Source organism: Ambystoma mexicanum, chromosome 6q (assembly GCF_040938575.1).
Source record: "Ambystoma mexicanum isolate Mex_15411 chromosome 6q, UKY_AmexF1_1, whole genome shotgun sequence".
NCBI classification, from domain to species: Eukaryota; Metazoa; Chordata; class Amphibia; order Caudata; family Ambystomatidae; genus Ambystoma; species Ambystoma mexicanum.
In genome coordinates this window covers 694607820-694634545 of record NC_090937.1, presented here as the reverse complement: position 1 = coordinate 694634545, position 26726 = coordinate 694607820, and the positions used below count along the sequence as shown (strand labels likewise).

Here is a 26726-nt window from a genome sequence, read left to right as displayed (position 1 = left end):
CACAGGAACACGACCTCTTCTCTCATGGAACCTCCTTCATGTATACGTCTTGCTCAGGCTTAAGTCTACCGTGGTAGGCATGTAATTTCCTCCAGAATAGGAATCCCTGCTCCCCTCAGTATTCCCAGGCGCAGCAATGCACTCTGCTCTACTGAGTTCTCCCTCAGTGTATCCTCTCACCACCCTTGCCCCTGCCTTTTGGGATAACGAGACCCGCTTTCCTCAGGCTCACGGGATCCCCCAGCAGCATGATGCTTGCTTTTCTTTCCTAAACATCCCTTTACAAAGGTTCATAATTATTTTCTGTACAGCCCATCTTCAGAAAGCAATGTGTCCATAATGTCTGTAGTTTTCCTCAATTTCAAATGAGAAAGAAAAAGTCTCAGGATCCAATGGGAAAACATAGGACTTGGTGGCCTTCTCAGGCATGGCCACTTGAAACTCAGATCTCTGGAATCAAAAGTTTAAATAGTAGCACAATATTGAGAGAAAGGACTTGGGGTATGATTCGGCAAAAGTTTTAAAGTTTTGACAATTAGGTGCGCCTTAAGGACTGCCAATAAGCTGCAAATATATGTATGGGAAATCAAATGAGGGAGAAAGATGGGATGTGGGGGGCCGGGGGCCACGCTGAGGGAATTGTTTGGATTTGTATCCACTCATTGAACACCAATGGCCATGCTCTTCCCTATGGCCATTCGCAAACTTGCCTGCCTCGCCCCATTTAAAACACCCTTCCCGAAGGATCTCTGAGATCGGTCCGTGCTTTTAAGGGATGCCTTTGTTTTTTCTAAGCAGTCTTCTGTAAGGTAACGGTGTATCTGCAACTTTAAACCAGCTCTTGGTGTAATAAAATGTCTCAACCAAGTGGGAATTCAAGCACTTGATTAATAATCAATATGTGTGTCCTTGCATCTGTTCCTTGCACTAGATTCCTGTTAATAACAAGCATTGACAAAGCCAATATTTTTGTCATTATGTAGGCATTTGCCAGGCACTTTCATAGTACACTGGGGTATTAACACCATATGCCAGCTGTTATAATCTTATGGCCAGATAATACCATTTTGGCAGGGCCTGGAAAATGCTTTTGCCATGCCTATATAAAAAAGGCAAAAACAGTTGGCTTTGCTACTGCTTATTTATTTCTGATTTTGAGAAAATGTGTCACATTAAAATGACGAAAAACTAGGAAAAGTGCAGCAAAAACATCAATCCACGTAGTGCTATTGGCGTAGAAGTCTTATTTTGTGGCAGGGCTCATGCGCAGAGGTGTGTGGAGAGGAATCGTTGAACATTTTCTGAACGGGCTGGCGCCCCTTTCTACCAAGCTGCTGGTGCCACCCACCCTGGTGCTCTGACCTGGTCTTATCCTCTCTGTTGTCTCTCGGCACCCCCTCGCCTTCTCAAACCTCTTGATCCCACACCCTCTTTGTGTATTTCGCACTCGTGTTACTCTGTCTTGCTCCCTCTCATCCTCGTGTCAGGGTCTCAGTTTCTCTTCCTCTAAATTCCACTCCACTACTAGGTCTCTCACTGTCTCTCTATCTCTCGCCATCTTTTTATATATCCATTACTCTCATGCTTTCTCCCTTTCTTTCCCTTGCTCTCTCTTTCCCTCTTTCGTTCATGCTTTCTCTCATTGAATCTCTCACTGTCTGGTTGCAGCCTCTGTCACTGTCTCCTTGTCTCTCGGTTGCTCTCTCTCTCTCCGTCTCTCCCTGTTACCTATACATACACCTCACCATTTACCCTGAACTCACTCATACACTTACACAGACGCACCCTCCCCTCGCATGCATACATACATCCATCACCCTCACGTATGCACAAAAAAAGCCTTTTTTCCTACACTCGGATTCTCTTCTCTCTCCCTCGCTCTCTTTTTCTCTCGGTCTGTTACACTTACACACACTCCTGTATGCAGGGCTCAAGTAAAGGGTACACACGGGGGGGGGCGGAGTCCCCCACTTATTTCACAGGGTGGACTCAGTCCCCCCCAGCAGCTAAAATGAGAAACATTGAATGTCCTCTTTGAATTCATGCATTAAAGCCAACCACGGGATCGAACCACAATCGTCAGGTTTGCAGGCCGGTCAATTCACCACTGCACTATATAAACCTGATGAAAAATAACGAACAACTAAAAAGGTGACATTTTTCATTTCAGTACTGCAAGCTCCATGGAAAACATTTGTATTTGTTCTTGGAGTTTAAAACATGCACACCTTTTAACGTTTTCAAAAACACTATTAAAAGAAAATATCCTCTCTTGGTTATGTGTGTGTTGATTTTATGGAAGGCAAATGCCATCCGTCCTGTGCAATTTGGGTGGTTATGCAAAGCCAATGTAATAAAATGTGCATATTTCCCCTTGAAATGCTAATTTCTGGTGACGTCGCATACTATTGCATTTGTTGACGAGTCCCCCCACTTTAATTTTTAGGACTTGACTCCTGCTTGTATGCAATACATTTTATACATACACACATCAGACTGCCTCACACAAACCCAGGCATGTACAATACAAATATACATTTCTTACCAGCTTCCCACTGAGCTCCGGATTCAATGTGCCTCTTTCCCGGCTTCTGGCCTCCAGCTACCATGCCCCACGCACAGAGGACCAGGAAGCAGGGGCCGCTTCCTAGTTCCTGATATGTGCACGAGAATCTACAAGGCTTAATTAAGGAGTGAATTGCACAAGGCATTGATCATTATCAATTCCAATCAACAAGCATACCAGTGGCTTTAGGTAAGCCTTCTGGACATCCTAAAAATTAATGTTGCCCTCGCAACTCATTTACAATGTTCCATTTCATAGAAACAAGCCATTTTAATTCAATTAAGAATATTTCATTGTGTTGGGATCAACTCAATGGTACCCATGTTATCGACCTTAGAAGGATGAATTGATGTGTCTCTGACCTGCAGGCTAAACACAGATCTCTGCTGCAGTGCCCAACTCTTAGAGTCACCAAGCCGGCACCTCTTAATTTAGAATATATTTCTCTGTCTTTGTGAATTGAATATTTGTATTACTTGGTGAAATGGTAGCTGCCTAGTAGTCACATGTCTACAACGGCACCTTTAGTCAGTCGCAATTTAAAAACCAATTGATTCTATCATTCTTGGTGGGGACTTCAAGACAGTTCCAGGCCCAATGCTAGAATGAGCTAACTATTTCGGAAATTGGCAGATAGCCCGATTAAGGTATTTCCTCGAGCGGACATCTGGAGGCTGGAAGGCCCCTCTGGAAGAGACTGTACTTTCCACTCCGTATGCCACGATGTCTACTCTCGACGGGACTTCTAACTGACATCCAGACGAGTAACCCAGAGTTATTATGACTCAGAGATGGGCACACTAGCTGTGACGGATCATGCACCAATATCGATTGGTCTGACTCTCAGACAAACGTTAGTTACATCTTTTCTTTGGAGGATGAATGCATCTATAATAAAAAATGAGATGATTAAAGTAGAAATTATTAAGGGAATCAACGACTTTATTGAACATAAGACAAAAGGTATGTCTAGGTTCAACAATATGGGAAACTCTGAAATGTTATATGTGAGGGATGTTAATGAATGAGGTACCTGTTCATGACCCTGAGAAGGATATTATTTGGACTGATGTTCTTACGATGCATACACCTTTACACAGAACCTTCAGCCAGCGTTGGAATGAATGGCTCTATCTCAGAAAAGTTCAATCTTCAAAAAGGTACTAGAAAGGGTTGTCCTGTATCGCCCTTGTTGTTCATCGTCACGTTACCCCTGGCAATCATGCTGACAAGCAATTGAGACAGCCAAGGAAAGATATATGGGGGACAATCAGGGAACATCTGACTATTTGCACATGACCTTTTGGCAGTACTGCAAAACCCTGAGAACAAGTCTTCCTTGAGGAGTCGTATTGTACCCAGATACCTTGAAGGAGGGTTCAAAGTTATCTGGAGCCTATCGGAGATAATGCCAGTCTCACTATGTTGCATGAAACACTTGGCAATGGGAATTCAAATTTTGTCCCACCAAGATGAAATATTTGGGAATTTAGATATCCACTGAAGTGAATAATATGATGCAGATGAACTTTGAAATACTGTCGGAGATGAAATCAGATGTTGAGAGGTGGTCACCCCTGAACCTCTCCTTATGGGGAAATGTGACCAGTAACAAAATGAACATTGCTCCCCGAATTAATTATGTCCTCTCTAGGCTCTGTCATCAGCCGCTAAAAGATTGCTTCAAGAATAGCGATGCCATGATACAGACCTTTCTATGGGATGGCAAACCACCAAGACTAGCACTCTGGAAGCTACAATTACAAACTAATTGAGGAGGTAGGAATGGCTGTAATTCTTCAAACTTCCACACAGCATTCACTGAGAGACACAAAAAGATGAACAAACCCCGATGTTGCTGTATGGATACAGACTAAATCGAACATCACAACTGGAACCCAGCGCCTTACTGACCACCAAGTCTAGGAATACACTTGAGAGGAACCCACTAACAGAATTTACACAAAGGAGTTAGCAATCCATGTACAATGCATTCAGTGCAGACCCTTATATCTTCTCAAATGCAAAGATCTGGCTAATTCCCCAATTTAAAGTCCAGGGGAAGACCTATTCTGGCCCAATTGGTATCTGTGTGGCATTCGCTGCGTCAAAGATCTGGTAAAGATGAGGAATCGATCCCTTATAAACAGTTATGCACACAGCATAACCTGCAAGATAGCACCTATACAGAAAATGCAGGAATTTTAGCAGAAAACCCTGGGAATTTGCTCTTCCTGTTCCTTGAAATAAAGCTTGGTGACATGTGGAATAATGCATGGCTATTGCCCATCCAGCAACTGCTCTATGCAAAATTCAAGTGAAAATCAGTGAAAAAGATAGTGAAATGCAGTTACTGTTGAGCAAGGAAATTGGAGAAGACCTGTGACCAAAAAGCTAGATGACGTGTTTCCGCAATGTACATCTGGCATCGTTAGATTGCAATCTAAAGGCCGGTCAGATACAATTTCCACATCGAATATTCTGGATGCCTGAGAGAATGCATAAGAGGAAATTTTAGCAAAGACGATTCATGCTGGAAGGGTAAGAAAGCACAAGGAACATAGAGTCTCCAAATCTGGTTCTACCACAAGACTAACGAGTTTTAGAAAAAAAACTGTCTGAGAGAATATACTTAGTTCTGGAAACCGTTTATCCTAGGTGATAACAAAACAGTATGCAACATACCCACGGCAAACAAAGCACGGCCGTTTAGAGGATGCAAGTTAGCAAAGAAAAGTAGCTTGTGTGCTTCGACCAAGAACATGAACACCGAAGACTGGGACTATGACATACTGACCCTATTAATATGAGAGTACCCTTTTTAAAAAGAGGGGAGAAAAGGACATATTTCAGGAGATTTGGGGTCCTTTCCTGGAAATGCATTGTTATGTCAATGTACTCTTCTAGATTCATACAACTCAGATCATCAACTTTCCATATGCCTTGTGTTTCTGCGTTACTGCATTATACTAATAAGAAAAATAATAAAAGCTTTGACAGTATGTATGTGTATCCGTCCTCTATCTATAGAACTTTGTAGGCATGTTGCTCATGTATGCAAATGGGTGTTCGTGTAATGAGGTGCAGGGCTAAGAGTGTGCTTTCTGACTAACGCTGCTATGTCGGGATGCCACTAGTGACGTCAGCACAGTGGCTTCTTGGGGCTTAATCGATGCAGTCCATTATAGTGTTTGGGTCCACCAGCTGCATCAGGTTCTTTGGATCTGGAAGGATCTGTACTGGATAAGATTGGAATGGCTGTCTGAGGGGATACATTCCTGCATACGTGTCAGCCAGTGATGCACTTGGGATCTGTCTGAAAAAGGATGAGTAACTTCAAGCGTTCCTGGCTCTTTGGGCTGTCAGGTTCATGGTGGGGAGGAGGGGCATTCCTGGGACCCTCTCTTCAAATCCCATATTGTAGAACAATCTGGGACCTCTACCAATGCCTACCCTTACCCTTTATCCCCTCGGATGGCCATAAGTATCTCACAATGACACATTACTGCCTCTTACTTTACTCTGTTCTGGCTTTATGCCTTACTATCGTCCCTTTCCATTTGGAAAATTCCATGATTGATTAACCCTTGAAATTGAAATATTATCTCAATGAAGCGTGTGTTTCAGTTCTGTTTCTCATATTGTTTACAACCTTTCTCATTCTGCTGCCCCATCACTACTCCATGAGAAGTCTATAGGAAGTGTGATATAACATTGATACAATAAACAATATTGAAACATTCTTGCTAATTTTAAAAATCACCTGCAGATTTCACAATGTTGGAAAGTTCAATCAGATTTTTCCTCTTTAACGATGGCATTTTTGACTCCACACAAATATAAAAAATATCATTGCAGATTTCAACAACATGGCATGTAGATTTGGACTGCCTTTACAATTAAGTTGGCCTTCAAGCTGAAAATGTACTGTAGAACACTGTTAAGTGGTCTTAATTATGACTTGCATTAGCAAACATCCAAATAAATAAACCAACAAAGGAGCCTGAAGGATAAACTGGATTATGAAATGTTAAGTTCCCGATTCATTCTTTGAAACGGTCGGTTGTTTCACCATTACAAAATAAAAGCTAGTCTTGACCCGGAAGATTATAATTACTATCGTCCCATTGCCGGTCTGCCTTGGCCTGGAAAAGTTCTGGAAAAAGTGGTCACAAGCCAGCTCCACAACTTTGTTGAAGACAATGGCCTTCTCCATCCGTTGCAATCCGGCTTTCATCCCAAGCATGGGACAGAGACGGCACTGATGGCAGTATCGGGATGAGATGTTGCACACTGGGGATGTAGGTAAGCTCTTTGCTTGTAATGCTCAACCTATCCACCGCTTTTGATACAGTGGACCATGATATTCTGTTAGCTCACATTAAGAATTTTGTCAACGCAGATTCTTGTGCTTTGGAGTGGTTTTCCTCATTCCTTAAGGGGTGCGAACAATGCATACAGGTGGGAGGTTTCTTGTCCGAAATCCTCAACAAGTATTGTGGCGTACCACAAGGATCGGCACTCTCCACCCTATTATTCAATATTTATCTTTGGTCACTAATGGCCATTTTCGAGAAATACCATCTTAGATTTCATTTGTACGCAGACGAAACAATTGTATATCAGGTTAGATGATGCAGAGGACGCTCTTGCTACGGTGGCAAAGTGTCTGGAGGAGATAGGGTCTTGGATAGTGACATATTGGTTACAACTCAACCCCAAAAAAAACGAAGGTTATTTTATTTGGATCTAAACATCTGCTCGAAGGAAAATGTAGTCCTCCGCCACCCCAGTTTTTGGGGTCTATCTTCAAATATGCCACCAAGGTTAAAAATCTTGGCTGTTTTTGGCAGAGTGACCTAGGTTGTAGTGGCCAGGTGTCAGCCAAAGTACAGTTAGTTTTTATAACATCCACCTCCTCCGCCAAGCACTACCATATTTACCTGACACTGATTGGACTTCGGTGGTGGGATCTTTGGTCAATTCCAAATTAGATTACTGCAATGGATTATTGGCCAGAGCCCCGGCCAAACAGATCCATTGTTTACAAGAGGCGCAAAATGCTGGAGTAAGACTGGTGTTTGGCGCCTCTAAAAATACTCCAACCTCAGACCTCCGTCACGCTCTACATTGGTTAGCGGTAGAAGACTGCATCAAATTTAAAATTGGGTGTCTGGTGTTCAAATGCCTATATGGATTGGCACCAACTTACCTAACGAATAAACTAAAGCGGTATTACCCCACTTGGGCTCTAAGGTCTGAAGATCAATGTCTGCTCATTATTCCGAGGGCGAATTGTGTTACAAGAGGAGATCGCAGCTTCTCAGTTGCTGGACCTGGATCATGGAACAGCCTTCCCTTGAATCCAAGAAGGGCAAATTCTCTACCGACCTTTAGAGCAAGACTAAAGACCTATTTATTCAAATAGGTACCGTCTCATTCGCCAGTGAATTGTAATTGCATTGACAATCATATAGCTGACGTTTCTACTCTACTCAGCCAGTGTTCCATCTGCGCCAGGATTCGATTAGGTTCGTTGTGTGTGCTATATAAATACTTCTAAATCAAAATCAAAATAAGAAATACATGCTTTGAAAGATAGTCCAACATAAAAGAGGGACCATAAGAGGGGCCTTTTAAGAAGGCACCAATCTTCCGTTATGCTTTGCTGGCACCTACCTCTCGCAGTGGGACGATGAGGCTGCACAAGTTCTCCTCCTTGCTTGTGAAGCAGATGTAATTTGTAGAAACAAACATCTGGCCAGGAACATGCATTTTGCTGAAGGGAGTCCAGAGAGTGCAGTCTGTGTGTCCATCCAACTTCTCATCCTTTGGGAGACGGAACAGGGCACGATATCGCTCACTCTTGGCTCTGGCATCAAGGTCCCTAAGAAAGATATACAGAAGACAGCTAGTTATTATTTGCACAATGTCATTCTTTCATTTGTTTTTCTGCATACAAGATCACCTGGAATTCATATGGGATTTGGCACCCGATCCATAAGAAGCTGTATCCTGGCATGATATTAATGTATGCTTAGCACCCTGTTCTTCCTGTCTGAGTCCTACAGAGGCATACACAGGGTGATCCAGAATCTCAGGTGAGTGTGGGTTGCAGGAGACATGTGGGTTAATCATTTAAAAAGGAAATGTATATTTCTGTGCCTGCCTACACCCATCTCCCACCAAGCGTGAGCTGCAAATCCCCACCAAATAAAGCTCTTCGTGCAGACCTCCGACAGCACATTTCTTCTTACTCCAAGATTCAAATAGGCCAGAGCTGGAGGAGTAAGCTTTGCCGTCACCGCCCCCTCACTCTGGAACTCACGCATCAGAGAAGAAACTTCCTACACCACCTTCAAGAAACTGATGAAAACCATATGAATAGTTTTACTTGCTTTCACCTTACCTATCCTGCCTGTACCATCTGGTGGTTACTATTTTTCTTAACCTGCCTTTACTGTACAAGCGCCATGATACCCTTGGGTCTGGGTGTTACAAATATGCTATAAATAAATAAGTGCTTTATATGCTACAAATGCACCATGCTTACCTCTTCTCCGCTCTGGGTATCGCCTCCAATCACCGGTCTGCTCCCTACTATTTCGCCCCCCTCTTGGTACCTTTACCCCATCCTATGGCTCATTTCACTCTGTTTGAATACTTCTCAACAGCTGCTTGCCTCCTGCTCCAGCTACTTGTGCTTCTTTCTCCACCCTCCGGGCTTTCTTCTACAACCTCGGATCTCCTGATCCAGCGCCTTCTGGTCACTTTCCCAGTGATCTCCAAAGGAGCGCTTACCTCCCCAGCCTTTTCACAAAACATCTGCCACTTGTATAGTAGCCTTCAATGTGACCGACCCTTTCCTGACTGGGAATTGATGTTGGGGACTATGGACGCTGTGCCAGCTTTGGCTAACTCCTCCGGCTGTGCCACTCCACCCTCCCTCCCACTAACTGGCTTCAGGTGTGTGTTTGGAAGTTTAGTGATTAGGATTCATTGAGCGAGATAGGGCATTTTTTTACCCACATGCCTGGGAGTGTCCACGGACTTCTGCATGGTTGCCTTGCAGTCTGAGGAATTAACAGTGTGCAGGGCCATCTTAGATTTTCACTTTCATCTGGCTCTCTACAATTCTGCAGCATTTTGACTGGCGGCTGCTGCCCACTGCGTGCAACGCCTTTCCCTCGCTGCGGGCAAGGTACAGTGACAGCGTGAGCAGCGGCTCGCACTTGCCCGCTGGTTTTCTATCCAAAATGTTTGAATTAATATGCTTGTCTGAGACCATCAATTTGGGGGGGTGCCTTGCGGTTGGTCTTTGATAATCTCATCTCCCGGGTCTGGGCACAGAGGCTTCCTGCTCCCATTGCTTAAAAGGGACATGGCCAGCTGTCAGGGGCATGTGGTGAGCCCATGCCAGGCGACAGGGGGCTTCCTTAGCAGTACACAGATGGTGCGCTTCATGTTATTTCCTGGGTTCCAGAGTCGGGATTATAGTTCAAATAAACACTCTGGTTCATTTAAAGATGATAGTTTGTTTCTTTACTGTGTCGCATATTTTTTGATTTATGTAAGTACAGAGGCTGTAGAGGAGAAGCCAAGTACCCCCACTCCACCTGCCCCGCCTGCATTAGCTGAAACGTATGAACCAAAATATGTGCCGTATACTGAACAAGTAAACCAGCAAAAAGAAGGGCGAGGTCTCTGTGCAGTACCCATAAGAATACCTATACCTAAAAGAATATGGGAGGTGAAGTACCCATTGAGGAAACCATACTTGCATCCAAGACAATATGATGGCCATTTGAACGAGATTCCTGATGAAGGAAAGAAAATGAAAGACCAGGATGAATGGTGACGTCATACAAAGCTGAATCGACTCCAGATAGAAAGATAACCAGACCAGAGAAGCAGACGATTTATAAAGAACGAAGAAATACCAAGGATAAGTGACATCTTGGGATCAAGATAAAGAAATTTATGCCACAAACATGATGAAGATACTTAGTTAGTTTATAAGTGTACAGATGCAATGAAACGGCAAGCGGCAAAGCAATCATGAAACTAGCAAAATGCTTTTAGATAAGACCGCAGAAAGCGCCAATATGTGTGTGTGTATATATATATATATATATATATATATATATATATATATATATATATATATATATATATATATATATATATATATATATATATATATATAAAATACATATTATACACATATACACACACCTCAGATACATATGGATCAAATAAAGAATGAATGTTTCCACTACGTATAAAGCAGTCTTGAGCAACAAGGGAGGCCTCAATTCAGTGTCGCAGTTACAAAAGCAACTGAATTAAACAAAATATATTTCAGCTAAGAAGTTGGTGAGCCACGGAAGCCAAGGTCTTATCAGAACTGGAGTTGGCCGACATTGGATACAAATAACGTGGAAGAACAGAAACTCCTTTTCAAGGTCAAGCAGAGCAAAGGATGTCAGAGGTCCAGTGGAGGCTGCTTTCATAGGGTGGGGGGGCACCGTCCCCCCTCCCCACCATAGAGAGAAGAAGAGACAACTCTTTTTTGCTGTGCGGTGCCGGCAAAATCAAATGAAATCAATGTTTTGCAGAGCAGCAGATTACTTATTTATTAATCTGTCGCTCTGTAGTATGCTGGGCTGCCAGGCAGGCCTGCTTCTAGAGCTGTAGAGCAGCAGGGTGCGTCTGGATTTACGTTCATTTTCCATGTAGCGAGTGCTTGGAGCTCGTAGCTCCACGCACTCTACATATCCCATCCTCTCATTTGAGAGGCTGTCGGGGCACTGGAGGGGTAGCCCCCTCACTGTTGGTATTCTGCGCAAACAGCTCAGAGGAGACCTCCTGTGCTAGCACTGCAGGCCATGCAGCATAGCTACAGGTTGTGTTGGGTTGTCATTGGCTGTTTACCAGCCAATGAGTCCGTGTGGGTGGAGTCGGGTCATGGGCACACGTGTGCCTCACCTTCTCGTTCTTTCCGTCTATTTGCTTGTGGTGGTAGACTTTAGGAAGGACTTGTTGATGTCGGAGTGAGTGACCCAGGCCCAGCTGCCCAGAACCAGGCCCATCCACAGACCGGACGTGTGCTGCTGCAGCCCCAGGTAAGTGAGCTACTAAGACGTTGTGTTTGGCTTAGTTAATAAACTCAGTCTTCCATGCCGCATTGGCAAAGAACACCAAGAGTTTTGTTAACTAAAACAGCTTAATGGTGGGCAGCCGGCCGCGGGACACTTGGCCTACTGTGTCTGACTCATGGCCCTGCTCGCGGGCCGGCACTGACCATGTTGTGCCCGTGGCCCGCCACCCGGCCTTCACCATCACCAGATTGACGGTGAAGGCCAGACAGTGGGCGTGGGCAGGACTGGGAGTCAGAGCTGCACTGACTGCACAGTCAGCCCAGGACCGCTCTGTCTCCCAGTCCTGTAGTGAGCCAGGTTGGGGTTCAGCCTCCTTGCAACGGGTATCGCTGCAAGGTCACCGGTAAGTGTGTGCATCTGTGTGAGGGTCAGGGGGCGGGGGAGCTGGGGCCAAGGTGGGATGCTCTGCCAATGTTTATAATGGATGGTTCCAAAAGTTAAGACGCAAAACCAGCTAAATGTATCCCTCATTGGGTTGTGCACCCGCTATAGAAGCCTGTGTAACCCACACACGACAGCTGATGTTGTCCCTGCAGGGTCGACTCAGCCTTTCAACTTTCTGCAGTTGTTAAAAGGTGTGCAGTTGATTTGGGACTGGGATGATTCGTATTTGCCTGGCGCATGCACCATTGTTCATTGTAGATATTGAGGTAATTAAGGGGTGGGGTGTTTAGGTTTGAGGAAGCAAGGCCATACGGGGAGAGGTCGAGGTATAGCGAGGGGGCAATGGAGATGCGAGGAGAGACCCTGCTTTGCGGTGCAGTGCGATGACGCCATGTGGTCTTCTCATGACTCGGAGGCTGCTGGGAAACCAAATCCAGCCCAGGTGGCCCCCTCGACCACACTCGAACCCCCACCCAGAAAAGTGCCTTCCATGGACGCTCTAGTGCAGTCTTGTCAAGAAAAGGTGACCTTTCCCCATTGGCTTCCTATGTGTTGATAGATTTGTGCAGCTGTTTGGTTTCTCTGGTCAGAAACATCACTCCTGCACGCCCACACCTCAAAGACAAACCTGCACCCTGTGCGGAGCTTAGGCGCGACTCCCGTCTCTACTCTAACGCTGCAGTGCCACAACGTTTCCTCCTCTAACTTCCTGGACTATTCAGATGCGCTACAAGAAGAATCCCACTGGCTCTGAAGCTGTGTAATTTGAAGTAAAGAAGGGTCGAAAAGTTGTTTAGTGGTCCCTAATGCCCTTGAAGTCAGCTTGCGCCAAAAAAAGATCTTTGTTAAGTTGTCCTTGTGAGTGAAAAAAAACGAGTTTCCTGGAACAGGGGCAAAGGACGTAGTTCTCCAATTAACTCCAGTGGTGTGGGGTAAAACCAGTGTTCTCTTCCTTATAGGAAATGGGGACAGAATTCTTCAAGTCCCCGTTAGTGCGCAAGGGGCCCTGATCTTCTCTTAGTCAGTGTGTTATATGAGAAAGGGATGCGCTTCTCCTTCTAAGTGCTGTTGTTGTGGCCTTGCCAATGGGCCGTTACTCAGAGGGCTCCAGCAGTTGGAGAGGAGCTAACAACGCACAACACCCCACTCAAACACAGAGTGGAGGTGACACACATTCATCACGCGGCACGTCTGAGGACGTCCAACCTCCCTCCCTCACAGAGTTACAGCAACATACACAGGAGACGAGCACAAGCACACTTCCAGCTGCAACACAGAACAGGGGGTGTGGCACACATACACCTCATAGATTCACACACACACACACACCCCAAACCAACACACAGAGAATACAAATGGACACACATAGCTACCCACACGTGTGCAATACACACACGCAGCACAGGCTGGGGGTGTGGATGCCTGCAAGTGTGATGTCAGAGAATGTGAGGTCATGTGTGGAATGACGATGTATGGGAATGCCCCCAGTGCTCCACCAAGGGCCGCTGGGAAGCCCTACCTGGGTCGTGGTCACTGGTGGGTCCTACACATGCCATGGACTTCATTACATTTCTAACTGAATAAATGGCTTACCTGAAAAACTTACCTAAGGACTACCATCAGCAAGGATGTAAAAACCTTTGTTTTTTGGGATTTTTATTATCCAAATGTAGGTTGCCAATTGGATGTAATTGCTAGTGATGATTAGTAGCCAGTGGTTATTGTCCGAGTTGTGTGGGGTGCAGTGGATTTCTGTACGAGACCTCCAAGGGTTGCCAGAAAGTCCTAGGACCAGGGTAGGTAACCTGGAACACTCAAAACCTTTTGACCGACAACTTCCACCAGCCCCAGACAATCTAGCTCAGGGTGAAGGGGCATGGTAATTGTAGTTTAAAACATTGCGTGTTGCCTCTCGCTGGGCAAGGGGAAAAATGCTCTTTAGAGTGGTGTGGTGTCAAAGGGGGGGCTCTTCTGTGGAATTTGGATATGATATAATATGGCATTTATAACGACCCTAAATACAAGTGTTTCAAGGTGCGATTCTCTGAACTTGGTGTACGCTGTACTTGGTTCTCTGTTCCTGGGCTGTAGCAAATGAGAGTAAGTGGCAGGGAAATGGTTGGCTGGATATTAAAGCAGACCTCTTATTAATCCCCAAAACATGAATTTGTTTCTATGAATGTGAGTTGTACGGCTTCTGATATTTTTCCATCATGACTATATAATTAATTTCTTTATGCATACACCATAGTACCAGCTATTCCCAATACAAGCTTCTGTAAAATACACCATAACACTTGCACACGTAAGAATAATGTACCACCATTAGTTTGTAAAACCTAATGCTTTTTATGTCACATTTCAGTGGGTTTGGACAGTAAATTGCACATTTTGGAGACCATTTTTTCAAATATTTTCACGGGTGGTGGGGGGGCGTGGGCTTGCGCACTTAGCGCGCTCGCTCACAATTCCCCCGGGGAAATTTTTTATGTCCCACGAACTTTCAAACTCACCAGTCGCCACTGCAGAGGACTATTGAAGAATAAAATCAAATCACAAAAAAGGCTCAATTCGTGGTGTCCAGTCACGTGATGGAAGAAAGTTGGACGGATGAGAAGATCACACCTACGCACGGAAGCCAGAGAGTACCCATACTCCTTAAAAATCCCCAGAGAACAGTACAGACTCAAGGCCAACTTCAAAGTGCTAATTGACACTGAACCATTGAGGCGATGATGGATTGTATTCTTAATTGGTGGGAAGCTGGTATCAAGATAAGCTCACTCGCACCTGGTTGTTCGGTCTGCGTGTTGCTCATGTAGGTGGAAAGTTACTGACGGGGGTTAGAAGCCAACCAATTGTAGGGCACCACGTAGTTGGGGGTCCTATAGTTTGTGTAGCCAATGGGATATTGTATATTTAGTGACGTTCATAGTGGCCATTTTGAAGGGAGGACTTAGTTGCCCCACCTGATGTTAAATCTCCAATACTTTCTCTCCGTTACTCCATACAGATATAACACCTATATTTAGTTATTCACTTAGAACCAATCCCGGTTCCCGATATGTTTTAGTAGTTTGCCACGTAGGATGACGTTGGTAATGACGCAAGTCAACACGTCAGCTATGACCGACTATGGGTTTATGAACCCAGCTTTTTTATGAAATGATTTAGAGTATCGAGCGATTGCTGATGTTCGTTGTACTCCCCGTTTTAAATACTTGCATTAAACAGACAAACTTTTGCCAGGCTATTTGTATCATCTGAATTATTGATGTTGGATTAAAATCTGAAACCCTACCCATCTCCAGGGTATTGCTACTCATCTTAAAGGTCTGGAAGCATCCATTTCAAGGCCCTGTTGGCTCGTTAATCTCTAGCAGGGGGCGTGGGCAATGTTTAAAGTTTCACATGTGTAGTATGCCATCAGAAAACGGCCAGTAGCACCTCAATGTTTCAGGCATACGCTTATTCCCGTGTCTCTGCGCCATGCTGGGACCTGAGGCTCTCTGGGGCCCCCTAATGTTAGGCAGCTCAGCGCCATGAAGCTACTCATAGCTAGAGAGAGCTTCGCCTCCGTTTAGTGTAACTATGAGAAAAAAGGATTGTACAAGCATACATTTATTTGTCTTATATCCATAACATTATTTCACCTTATATCTGTAGACACAGTAATGCGATACAAGTAACAGCTACGCAATATTGTATCCGTGAATGATGAGTGTAGGATTCAAGCAAAGAAAGCATGTCGAAGTCTCTGAGAATTCAAATGTGGCCTGGAAGATAAACCTACAACTGGGAAGTACAGAAGAAAATAGGCGAAGAAAGGACAGCAAAGTAAACAAAACAAAAAGCACAGGCACGGATATCTATGGCCGATATTTACTGGGGCAGCTTGTTTTGCACTGGGGCCAGAGAGGAGGAACCCCAGAGCTCTCCTTTCACAGAGGATTACATCAGAAGCGCACAGGACGCTGAGAATTCCAGACAGTAAAGACTCCCCGCCCCCCAAAAAGACTAGCAATGGCCAAGAGACACCTTAATGGCAGGGCAGAAGAACAGTGCTCCCGGTGCAAAGAAGGCCCGCTCATTTTTCACAAAACATGAAACACATGCCACGATATTTTATAGCCAGGCTGTGCTGCCTGGCTATACTTGACAACTAAGGTCAGAATGTATTCATTAATGCGGTAATGAATTCTGTGTTCACTGTAGAACATAGTGACTGTGCGTTCACTATTGTCTGGCGTTTTCATATTTCATAAGATTGAGTCTCACGAGGGTTTTGAAGATAGCTCGGCGCATTAAGCACTTATTGCAGAATTGTGTGTTCCCATCACATGTCACAGTTCCAAATCGCGACCAGGCAGATATAGACTTTCCTTTCTCCAATGGGTTATCAACTTGACTGCATGAACTTTGGTGACTGTAACACCTACTGTGCTACAAAACAATATGCCGTCAACAGAAAGCGCTAGTTATAAAAAAAAAAACAAGAGTGGTGCTGGTCTACAGCTTGGCCCTTCCAAACAAAGGCTTCACAATCGTATACAGACGCAAAATACAGATGAGAATGCTTAGGCTCGCAACAACTGGTATTGTGAGATTTGTAGGTGAGATTTATGATGGACAAATTAAGCTATAATAATTTCCTTTTGCATGAGGTTTCTATGCAGATTGTTTTCGCAAAATATTGTTATGTTTATCATGTGATGTGTACTTTCCAGGTCAATTCTCCAAAACAGTGTATCCCTTATCTATATTAATAAAAGTGAAAATGTGTTTGTGGTTGGCAAAGCGTTGTTCTTTATACAATTCCACACCGTTTTACCAATCTGCACCAAACTTTGCATGGTTACCTGTTCGCACCCTCTGGACATTACTGGCTATATGACATTTGGGCACCCCACCGCTTGCCTTGGATTTCAGCACCTTCAAACATGAGACAGTTGCCTGAAATCGGCAAAACATCAATGTGGTCGTAGAAGGATCGATCTCGACACAAGGAATAACACTCGTGTATCAAGGCCCTAGGATGAACGGTTTCCGAGATGTACGCACCGCAATGAACTGCAACGAACTGCACCACATCAGGGTGAGGCGAGAGGTGGGGAGAGAGCACAGAAAAGTCCCAGTACGGAGCAGCACACCAACTCTTACCTACCCCAACGTCTGATCCAGGCTATGCCAGCCAGCCACACGTGCCCATTCTCAAAGCAGTTTACTACAGGGTGCAAAACAAATCAAGTGATAAGCGAATCGGAACAGTGATCTACAGGCTCACTGATTTTCAACAATTGATGAGAGTGCTATCATGTCTGTCTACAGAACCCACTTGGAGAACAGGTACTTTTTGCTAGTAGTTCATAAAAGTGAAACATTCACAAATAATTGCACCTTGCTCTATTATAAAAACTGGGAATCATTGTGGTTTAGTGTCGAAAGAACAGGGTGACTCAAATCCAAAGTAGTAATCCTCTGCAACTCACCTGTAAAAAACACAGTCCCTAAATATTTCAAAATTGTCTGTCTCTAAACTTGATGTCGTTCTCAGGGTAAGCTCTTCAAAAAGCCTCACTCATGGTTTACTGGATACACTGTTGCTATATAATAACAGTGACCATTGGCATACTATTATTATTAAGAGGTTTGTTTAGCCTGCACCAGCTCACCACCGAAGCAGTCTCAAAGCGCGTAAACCTTGTCAGCATTACAGTGCTTCAAATCCCGCCCATGGACAGGACTGTACTCTGCTTAGGATGCATTGACCGGAAAATGGTGTGGTACAGGAAGAGAGATGTGTTGAGGTAAGACCTGGTGCATTGCAACCCACAAAGGCATTGGTATCTTGGCTCTCACATTGTGGCACCACTTGCAAACCGTGGTCCTCTTCAAGTCCCAGTCTGCGATTGGATATGTGCACCGTCCTGGTAAGTGTATCTCCATCTATGATCTGGTGCACTTTCCTTGTTGCTTCGAGACTGTTTCCCGAGTCCATGCTTGAGCATTTGCACATTCTGTGAGGCAGCAGATCTTTGTTCTTCATCCATTAGAGGTCTACGCGTATTGTCCTCAGAGCTGCAAATCCTTGTCCTAGAGCAGGTACACTTTTCTCAATGTTCCCAATCCGTGTTTTGTATCAAAGCTACGGGACATTTACTTTCCTCGTGACTTTTAGACTAAACTCATAACAGAAATTCTGGTGCATGAACCTGACTCACGATGAAGGAATCATGATTGCCATTATGCAGTTTTGGCTACAGCTCACGATGAAGGAATCACAATAGCCATCATGCAGTTAAGGCTACAGCTCAGCGATAGGGGGCGGGGGGATCTGGGAAGCTGGAATATCCTATAAAATAGGATGGGACAGGGGCATTTGGAAAGGGGGTATACCATGTCTCACCATCAGGTGTTCCTCCCCCACTCCCAGAGGACCCCTCACCCAGGTGATCCTCCCACACTTGTCCACCCCCAGGGTCTGGATCCAAAAGTGATGGCCGTGCCCTGGCCACCTGAGCAAGGGATCCCTGGGGCCTAGGCAATGAAACACCCTCTGGTTTTTCACAGGGAAAAGAATTGCAGGGAGGATGGTTAGCAAGGATAAGTTCATGGGTATGGTGGGAAGGAAATTCAGTAACGTATTCCGCAAAGGGATTGGTAGATTACGTGGGTATTGACACAAAATTCAGTTGGTGGAGGATACTATGCCATGTGTGCATAGGGTTAGGAATCTTCTATTGGGGGTGGGGGGTTGGAAGAGAAAAAGTGAGGATGGAGTTGCGAGATTTGAGTGAGCGGGGGTATCACTGAACCCATTGTCGTGTCGCACCGCCCCCATAGCTGGATGGTTGTAGGTGAAAGGGTCAAATGCAATTGTTTCGAATGCAATAGTTTCAAACCAAAAGGACCGAAAAAAGTCGAATGTACATTTATTTATTTTTTTGCCCCCCCAAACTCCTGTTTTTAGCGTAAAACCCAGTTTTTTTCATATACGAAAGCAACAAAAAAAAAATGCATTTAAAAAAAGGCATTCGACTTTTTTTCAGTCTTTTTGTTTCGAAACTATTGTATTTCGAAACAATGTATTCAACCCTTTGACCGGACACCTGGCCGGATCAGTGTATGTGTTGATGTAAGGGAATTGACTAGTAATATATTTTTCAATAGACAACCTTTGCCCAGAGTGAATGAGATGTTACCAACCCTGGAGGAGTTAGTGGTGCATTATTTGTGGAAAACCTTTCAGCAAAGTGTGCATTATTGAGAGATCTGTTCATTGTGAGGCCGGGGGATTGGGGACAGTAAGGAAGAGGAGGTTTTCAGGAGGATGGAAGAGGAAGTGGCTATTTCACCCACATTGCACAGGTTCAACCCAAAGGCAGAGACAATTATAACTGTGGATGCCTGTGCCTGTGGTTTGGGTGTGCGGTACTAGTCTAGAAAAGGGGTGGATGGTAGCGTTTGCATCACACGCTTTGACAGTGATGGAATCAAGATATTCTACCACTGAGCCCGAAAGCTGGGTGTCCTATTGGGCTTTGAATTATTTCAAAACCTATGCGTGGGGAATTCCTTATGTAAAAAGGAGCGCTCATAAACTATTGGCACATTTATTTTCTACAAGAGGGTCTGGTTTGGCAATACCAAGGATAGCCAGATGGTTGTCTGCATTGCAGATATTTAACTTTGTGGTAAAAGGTGTACCGGTCATTGCAAACCTGTGGCGGATTGCTTATCTAAGCCTCCAAGAGTGGATTCTGGTGAAGGGGATGTGACAAGTGGATTGCGTTGTGAACACAGTCAACAGTGCATTTTTGAATGAAGGTTGGTTGGAGGGCATTGAAGGTAATACAGAATTGAAGGAGGCTGTGGTTAGAACCGAGCAAGGGTGGTGCGCAGGAGAGGAGGTCAGTTCACCATTCTACAAAGTAAGAGACGAGTTGAGCAGTTTGGTGTAGGGCTTGGCAAGAGGCGAAAGGTTGATTCCACCAATGTCCCTTCGGAGAGATTTGGTTAAGCATGCTCATGGAGGCCATCTTGGCAAGAGTTTAACTAAACGCATGCTGAAGGCCATGTTTTGGTGACTCGGTATGGATACTATGGTGTATAAGGAGGTACGTTTTTGTGTTCCTTGTGGGGCTAGGATAAGTTGTTAAAGACTCATAAGGTGGAGATCGGGAGCGTACACATCGCAGGGCACACATGGGAGAAGTTGGCTATCGATGTCATGGGGCCCATGATTCTGTTGGAGCAGGAACATAGATGTGGCATTGAGGGGGTAGATTATGCGTCAAGGTGGTTAGCGGAAAGTATCACACCCAAGTGCGTGACTGACTTTATGGAGAGGTTGTCTCTAGGGAAGGTTATCCTAATGATATGATTTCCGATAATGGTGTTCAGCTTGTGTCGCAGGAAATGCATGACTATTTGGAGTCAAATGGATTTGAGAATCACTGCACTACTTTGTACAATTCCAAGGTTAATGGGCTTGTAGAACGCACCAATGGCATCATTAAAGAGACCATTCAATTGGCATTTGCCAACGGTTTAGACTGGAGGAAAAGTGTACATGAAATGATGAGACGCAATCAGAGACACGACACGTGTAAACGGGAGTTACCCCATTTGAGAAGATGAGAGGTAAGAAGATGTGATCTGAGTAGTTATTCCCATTTTGGTTTGGAGAGATAAACATATTAAAACAGAGCAAAGGGATGTAGAGGGGAAGAGGGTATGTGTGGGTGATGTGGTGCGGGTGAAGAAACCTTTTAGAGTACCGAAAGGATGCTCTCGTTATTTTGAACCCATCAAGGTGGGCAGAAGACACGTGGTGACCAGTGATGATAGGTAATGGGAGCATGGACCATGCAGCTATTGCCCAGCATCCTGAATCAAAGCAACTTGCATGCAGTGAGGGGCGTGGGGATATGCTTTGTGGTGGGGAGATTAATGGATCAAGGGATGTGGTGATAGTGATGGTGATACGGTTCTATATTCAAGATGAAAAAACAGACCCTGAACTAGGATGGCAATCAGGGGCTGCCAGCTGCGGCCAGAACATTAAGAGCAGCAGCAGCAAACAACTTTTGCTGACTACAAAGTGCTCACTTATTTGATTTCAGTTTTAAAGAACAGGCAGGTAAACAACTGTGTTCCCAGCTGGGTGGATAACAGTGGGCCTCTCAGTTCCTGCAGCCTCTCCCGCGCGCCGCAAGGCCATGTTATTTTCGCTGTTGTCATTCCACAGACATTCTGGGGTCGAATCTGGCAAGCTGAAATGAGGCTTTTTGTCCACAATCGCATCGACGCTTGAAACGTACCGGTGTATCATCAGGCAGAAGTTGCCATTTTAGGCCTTGGTTATTGACATCTACCAGCTGCAATAGCCTACCGACAAACTAGCTGCCCCGATTTTGAAAGAACTCTTGAGTTTTTAGCCCAACATATTCACATTTTACAACAATGCAAGTCAATGGGAACAAGAAACTCCCTTTTCTTGGCACAGAATCTCCCTCTTGTAATATGTGGGGTGGAAAGGGCAATGACAGCTAGTAACAAGGATTCAGGAAAGTAATGGTGCTTGTGGAATGCTGCATTTTACCATGCTTTGCTGGAAATGTGATCTGCCGGCTTCACACAGCAGATCCGATGACACAGGAAGAATTTTACCATTTAAATGGTCGTGAAAACGGTCTACAGGAACTCTATGAATGGATGAACCCAAACAGCCTCAAACTCAACTCAGGCAAAACTGAAATAATGGCTATACCAAAAATTCAGGAAAACAACCACTACATCCCATGGCACACAGAACTTGGAACATCACTGACACCATTGACAACAGTCAAAAACCTTGGACCTTTGTTCTGATGGACAAAGAACTAACACTAGAACCACAAATAAATGCAATAATAAAGAAATGCTTCTTCCTCCTGCACACGGTAAAAAGGACCCTACTGTTCCTCTCCTACCCCCCATAAACACTTACCATCATCTCCCTCATCATGTCCAGAATAGACTATGCCAACAGCCTAGTCTTTGGAATGCCGGAACGCCTACTAAAAAACTGCAACATACCCAAAATGCACCAGCCATTCTGAAAAATAAACATGGCCCTGGTGCCCTTTCGGCACCAGAGTCTGCATCAGGGCCAAATTAGCTTTTCTTCCTCATAGTTGGGCATTTTATTTCCATTTTACCCGTGCAGCACTGGCAAAATGGAAATAAATGCCCAAAAAAGGAAGATGGGGCAGGGGGGTGGGGCCTACCTTAATGCGTTGCTGCTGGCTGGCTGCACTTCCGTCTCCTGTACCAAGTGACTCCCTGTTCTGCCCCCAACCAATCAGGTTGACTGAGGGCAGGACAGGAAGTCATGGATCGGAGGGTGGTGTGTGGGCGGGCGGGCCTGCAGCACGCAGCATAGGGCGAGTTGCTTTTTTTTGCCAGTCGTGTGGATACTGCTGGGCAGCCATGGTGGGGCCCATATTAGGCCCGTGGCAACCGGGGGTACCCTCCCGATATAAGGGGCGGGCCGGAGCCCCCGTTTGAGCCCTGGCCGGTGCAGGCCTCCCCAGGCTCGCCCACCTCTTCGCTGAGCACAGAAGTCAAAACAACGAGGTAAGAAAAGGCCCCACTAACCCAACCCTAAAACTTCAATCTCTGCATACACCTTTCAAAAACAAAACAAACACAACCTCCTCTCTGCATAGCAGTCTGCACGCACTTCACCACACTGTAACAACCAACCACATAGTCCTGCACAACAGCACATGAGAGTCTCCCAAACCATAAATTGCACCCAATCTCAGTGAATGGTGCAAACCGAACTGAAGCTGTCAAAAGGACATTGCTACTCTCGCTCTACCTCTTCCTGCTATGCTCTACTAACTCGACTCCTGCCCCAACACTATTAACATTCAGATACGCCGGAGGACCACTCCTGTGGCGATAGTGTGCGGTACACATGATCTTTAACATTAACATTTATGTCCATTCAGTCCCAGTCTGGCGAGTTCTGTGGTCTACCTCTTACAATGTGGTGGAGAAATCCATGTGTATAAGTAGCTAGGAAAATGGAATTAGGTCATGGTGAGATCCCATCAGCAACTGGAGGGATGGGGATGGGGGGGATTTGGTTATTGTTCTCAACTCCCATAAACGTTTGCCTCTCAGAAGATTAATCATGAACACCTGGAAAATAACCCAAGAGGGGGGGGTGTTTCATATAATTTTATTAATGTTCCAAGAAAGGTATAAAGGTTGCATATCTTTTACATGTAAAAAGCATCATTGAAATACTTTCTGTAGGGTACAATTTTAACAAGAGATTTCAGAAAGCTTCTCATCAGATGCTCAAATGGTCTTGTGTGTGGAGTGTGGAGGGTGGTGGGGGGGGAGTGGGAGGAGAGAGTCTGCGACTCCGGGATACACACTGCTATTAGAGAATGAAAAATGAACACTTGGTGAGAACAGTCCACAATACTGCTGGCAGAATCACACTTTTACATACCAGGAAAGGGGAATGCACACAGCAAGGAAACCAGCTCCGGAACCCCTATCTAAATACTTGAAAGACAGAAGGGGTGCGGGCATAGGCACACAGAGGCAACGTCCGTTGGGCAATACAGTTTTGGCCAATATCAAAATGGTGGCACCTTTTCAGAGCTCCAAAAGCCGAGCTGAGGCCCAATTACACTGTGCAATTACTGTAGGTGCATAATGTTATATTATTTGGTATTGGTTTAGCGCCTACTGCCCTTGATATGGCCTCAAAGCACTGAGGTTGAACGTCCTTTGGATGGCCATGGTCAGAGGATAGAGAAGTGATGAAAGGAGTTATAAAATGTGTGTGCATTTATAGCCATAACGATGGTCGGTAGGGAGTGGGTAGGTCCCCAACAGCAGCCCATAATTATCAGGTGAGGGGACGGGTGCTGTGACAAGTTGTCAAGTATTCTGAGAGTTTACAAGAGTCAGGCTATGTGAACGCCAGGACCGAATTTTGCGTGGGACTCTGCTGTATTGTATCGGAGGAGTCATTCGGGCCAGGGCTGATGTACAATGGTGAAGAACGGGGAGGAGACAGGGCACCCATCACAAGCACATAACAATACAGGCCCACTCTTCCACGTGCATCATTAGTACATCTTTTCCCCAGAGCCTACAAAAGTGGCTCACAGCAGCCAGCGCGGAGGCAGTTAGAACTATGGTTTAAGAAGGAACAAGGTATAGAGTGACTGCAAAGAGATTGGAGGATGACGAGAGGGTGGTGGAAGGGAGAGGCGAAGATGTTGAAGGGAAAGGGAGGGAGGAGAAGAGCACATTACAAATAATGAGAAAGCTAAGACTTGAGCTCACGCAGGCTTGGGCGGCGGGCCGAGGATGTATCTAGTACATGCCTTACGGGGAGGTGGGGGGGTCCGGTCTCAGATATTGGCCAGCGCTAAAGGCTAGCAGTGAAGGAGAGGAAAAAGCTCTGCTGGGGCTTGATACCAAGATTGGCAAGAAAGAAACTTTTGTAATTCTTTCATTTGAAATGTTCACAATGGGGGATCCCTTCTACTGAGAACGAACCTCGCCAAATAATGTGTTCTTTGGAAACTTCCCACTCAGGAGGGCCTACATCTGCGCTTTAGCTCACTGAACTTTACCACAGGAGAAATACTGATTTGCATATTGCAAGGGACATTTTGGGAAGGAGGTGAAGGTGATCTAAATTACTAGCTGAAGCCATCAACCACCCAGATTACAGGTTCAAATATAGACTCAATAAATCTGTAAAATGTATATATTACAGTAAAATTGTTGCTATCATTGCTTTTAAGAGTCGATAATTAAATTTGAAATTGTATTTTATGGAAGATCTAAGAATTATTTCCTTTTTATATGGTATTATTGTGTATATGATCGTTTTTATAATTTTATTGTAAGGGTTGTGTACACACTTTTATGGCTTAGACCGAAATAAAGTTATTGATGATCATTTGCATATCACTCTGGTCCTACCTCCAGGAGCAGTCCAGCACTGACATGCTAGACAATTCTCCTCTGAACAAGGGTACCACCAGCAACCCAGGCACGCAGATCTGCCTTTTGGACAAAATCAGTGACCTGCATACCTCCACTGGGGGAAAGTGGGGGGTAGATGGTGACAATAGACTGTACCTGACAATCTATGATGAAGAAACATTGTCAACCCTGACCCCAAGGCAGCAGGAGTTTCGGTGCCCCGTGCAGGTCACGATACTGCAAGCCCAGGAGGACCAGCCTTCATCCAAGACTATGTCCCCAAACCCTTGGAGTTTCCCAGCACTGTAGGTGACTATGACAGAGTGACTTTTTGGGAGCAATGAGGGTGACACAACCCGTACCACAAACTGTTCTAGAATAGGGCACCTGGACTCTGGTCCACAGTCCTATTTGGTCTAGGGTTCTGAATTTCTCTCACATTTGAGTGTTTCCCTTTAAAGTCTACACGGTTTTATTGAGAAGATATTCTTGGAGTGACTCTCCGTTAGGACTTACAGGCCTTACTCCAACCTCTGCGTTTGTGTACAGACCTTACACAATTGATTTGGTTTTTGTGCCTTCTGTTAATTCCTTGCCCTGAGAAACGAGCTGCAAACCATGCTAACGCCACTAAGCGGGGAGGAGGGTTTAAGAGACCCACATCTCGGTAGATGCTCCCACCGTGCCTGGGGGGTTCCATGTGTCATTATCCCTGCAAAAATATCGCAATACAAATAGATCGCCATATGTTTGCGGCGCTATTGAGCCATGGACCCTGCGGGGGACACCCTCGCAGCCCATGCATTATTTTTAAATGTGTGGGGACACCCCCGCAAAATGTGTGGGGGAAACCCCCGCAACCTGTGCTCCCACATATTATCCCCCCAAAAATAACACATATGGCGAGGCAAACAACCATATGTACGGCGATATTTTTTGGTGGGGATAATATGTAGGGATACCGCCCGGGGCAAGAGGAGCAGCAGGAAAAGAGGATATGCCACACATCAGTCACTGCAGAGTGGCGAGGTCAGTGCAAGTGGGATCAGCGCTTGGAGTGCTGCTTCTTCGCAGAGAATGGAACACAGCAGAGGGGTTCTATTTGTTTTCATAGACTTCTTTTTTCAACTCTCCACTTTGTTATTGCACTTTTGGCTGGATCCGTTTTTTAAAAGTTTTTTTTAATGGGGGAGGTCACACCCCCAACTCCTCGGCCCCCCACCACCACCCTCGTACTCTGCTACCCCCACATATATTTACATGCAATTGGTCGAATTTGACAAACAGTACAGACCTTTAAAAACAAGTCTTTTAGAATACATATTCCGCTAACCGAGGTGCTCGCCAATGAGCATGAGATGCTAGGTAGTTCATGGCGATTGGGTGCAGTAAAACATTCTCCTGCCGGTCAATAACCAGTTTGCATCTTTATTTCAGGGTTGCGTACATTGCTGGGTGAGCCCGCAGGACTGGCTGGTTGCCCGGCCAGCCTGAGGCAAGGGAGCCCCCTTGCGTAGCGATGGCTAGGCTGCTGTGAGGCAGCTCGGTCGATTGCTCTAAGAGACGGTTACTGGCGTGGACTGCACCCACATTCTAACACATTC

The 26726-nt window shown here is 45.2% G+C and overlaps 1 protein-coding gene across 1 annotated transcript in view; it reads right to left on the bottom strand.

The window, feature by feature from the left end:
• Positions 1-26726, bottom strand: part of TBC1D9 (TBC1 domain family member 9) — a 573450-nt gene that overhangs the window by 305533 nt on the left and 241191 nt on the right. The window contains exon 6 of the mRNA XM_069631194.1: positions 8246-8453. Within this exon, the coding sequence (XP_069487295.1) occupies positions 8246-8453 (208 nt within the window). The remainder of the gene's footprint in view (positions 1-8245; positions 8454-26726) is intronic.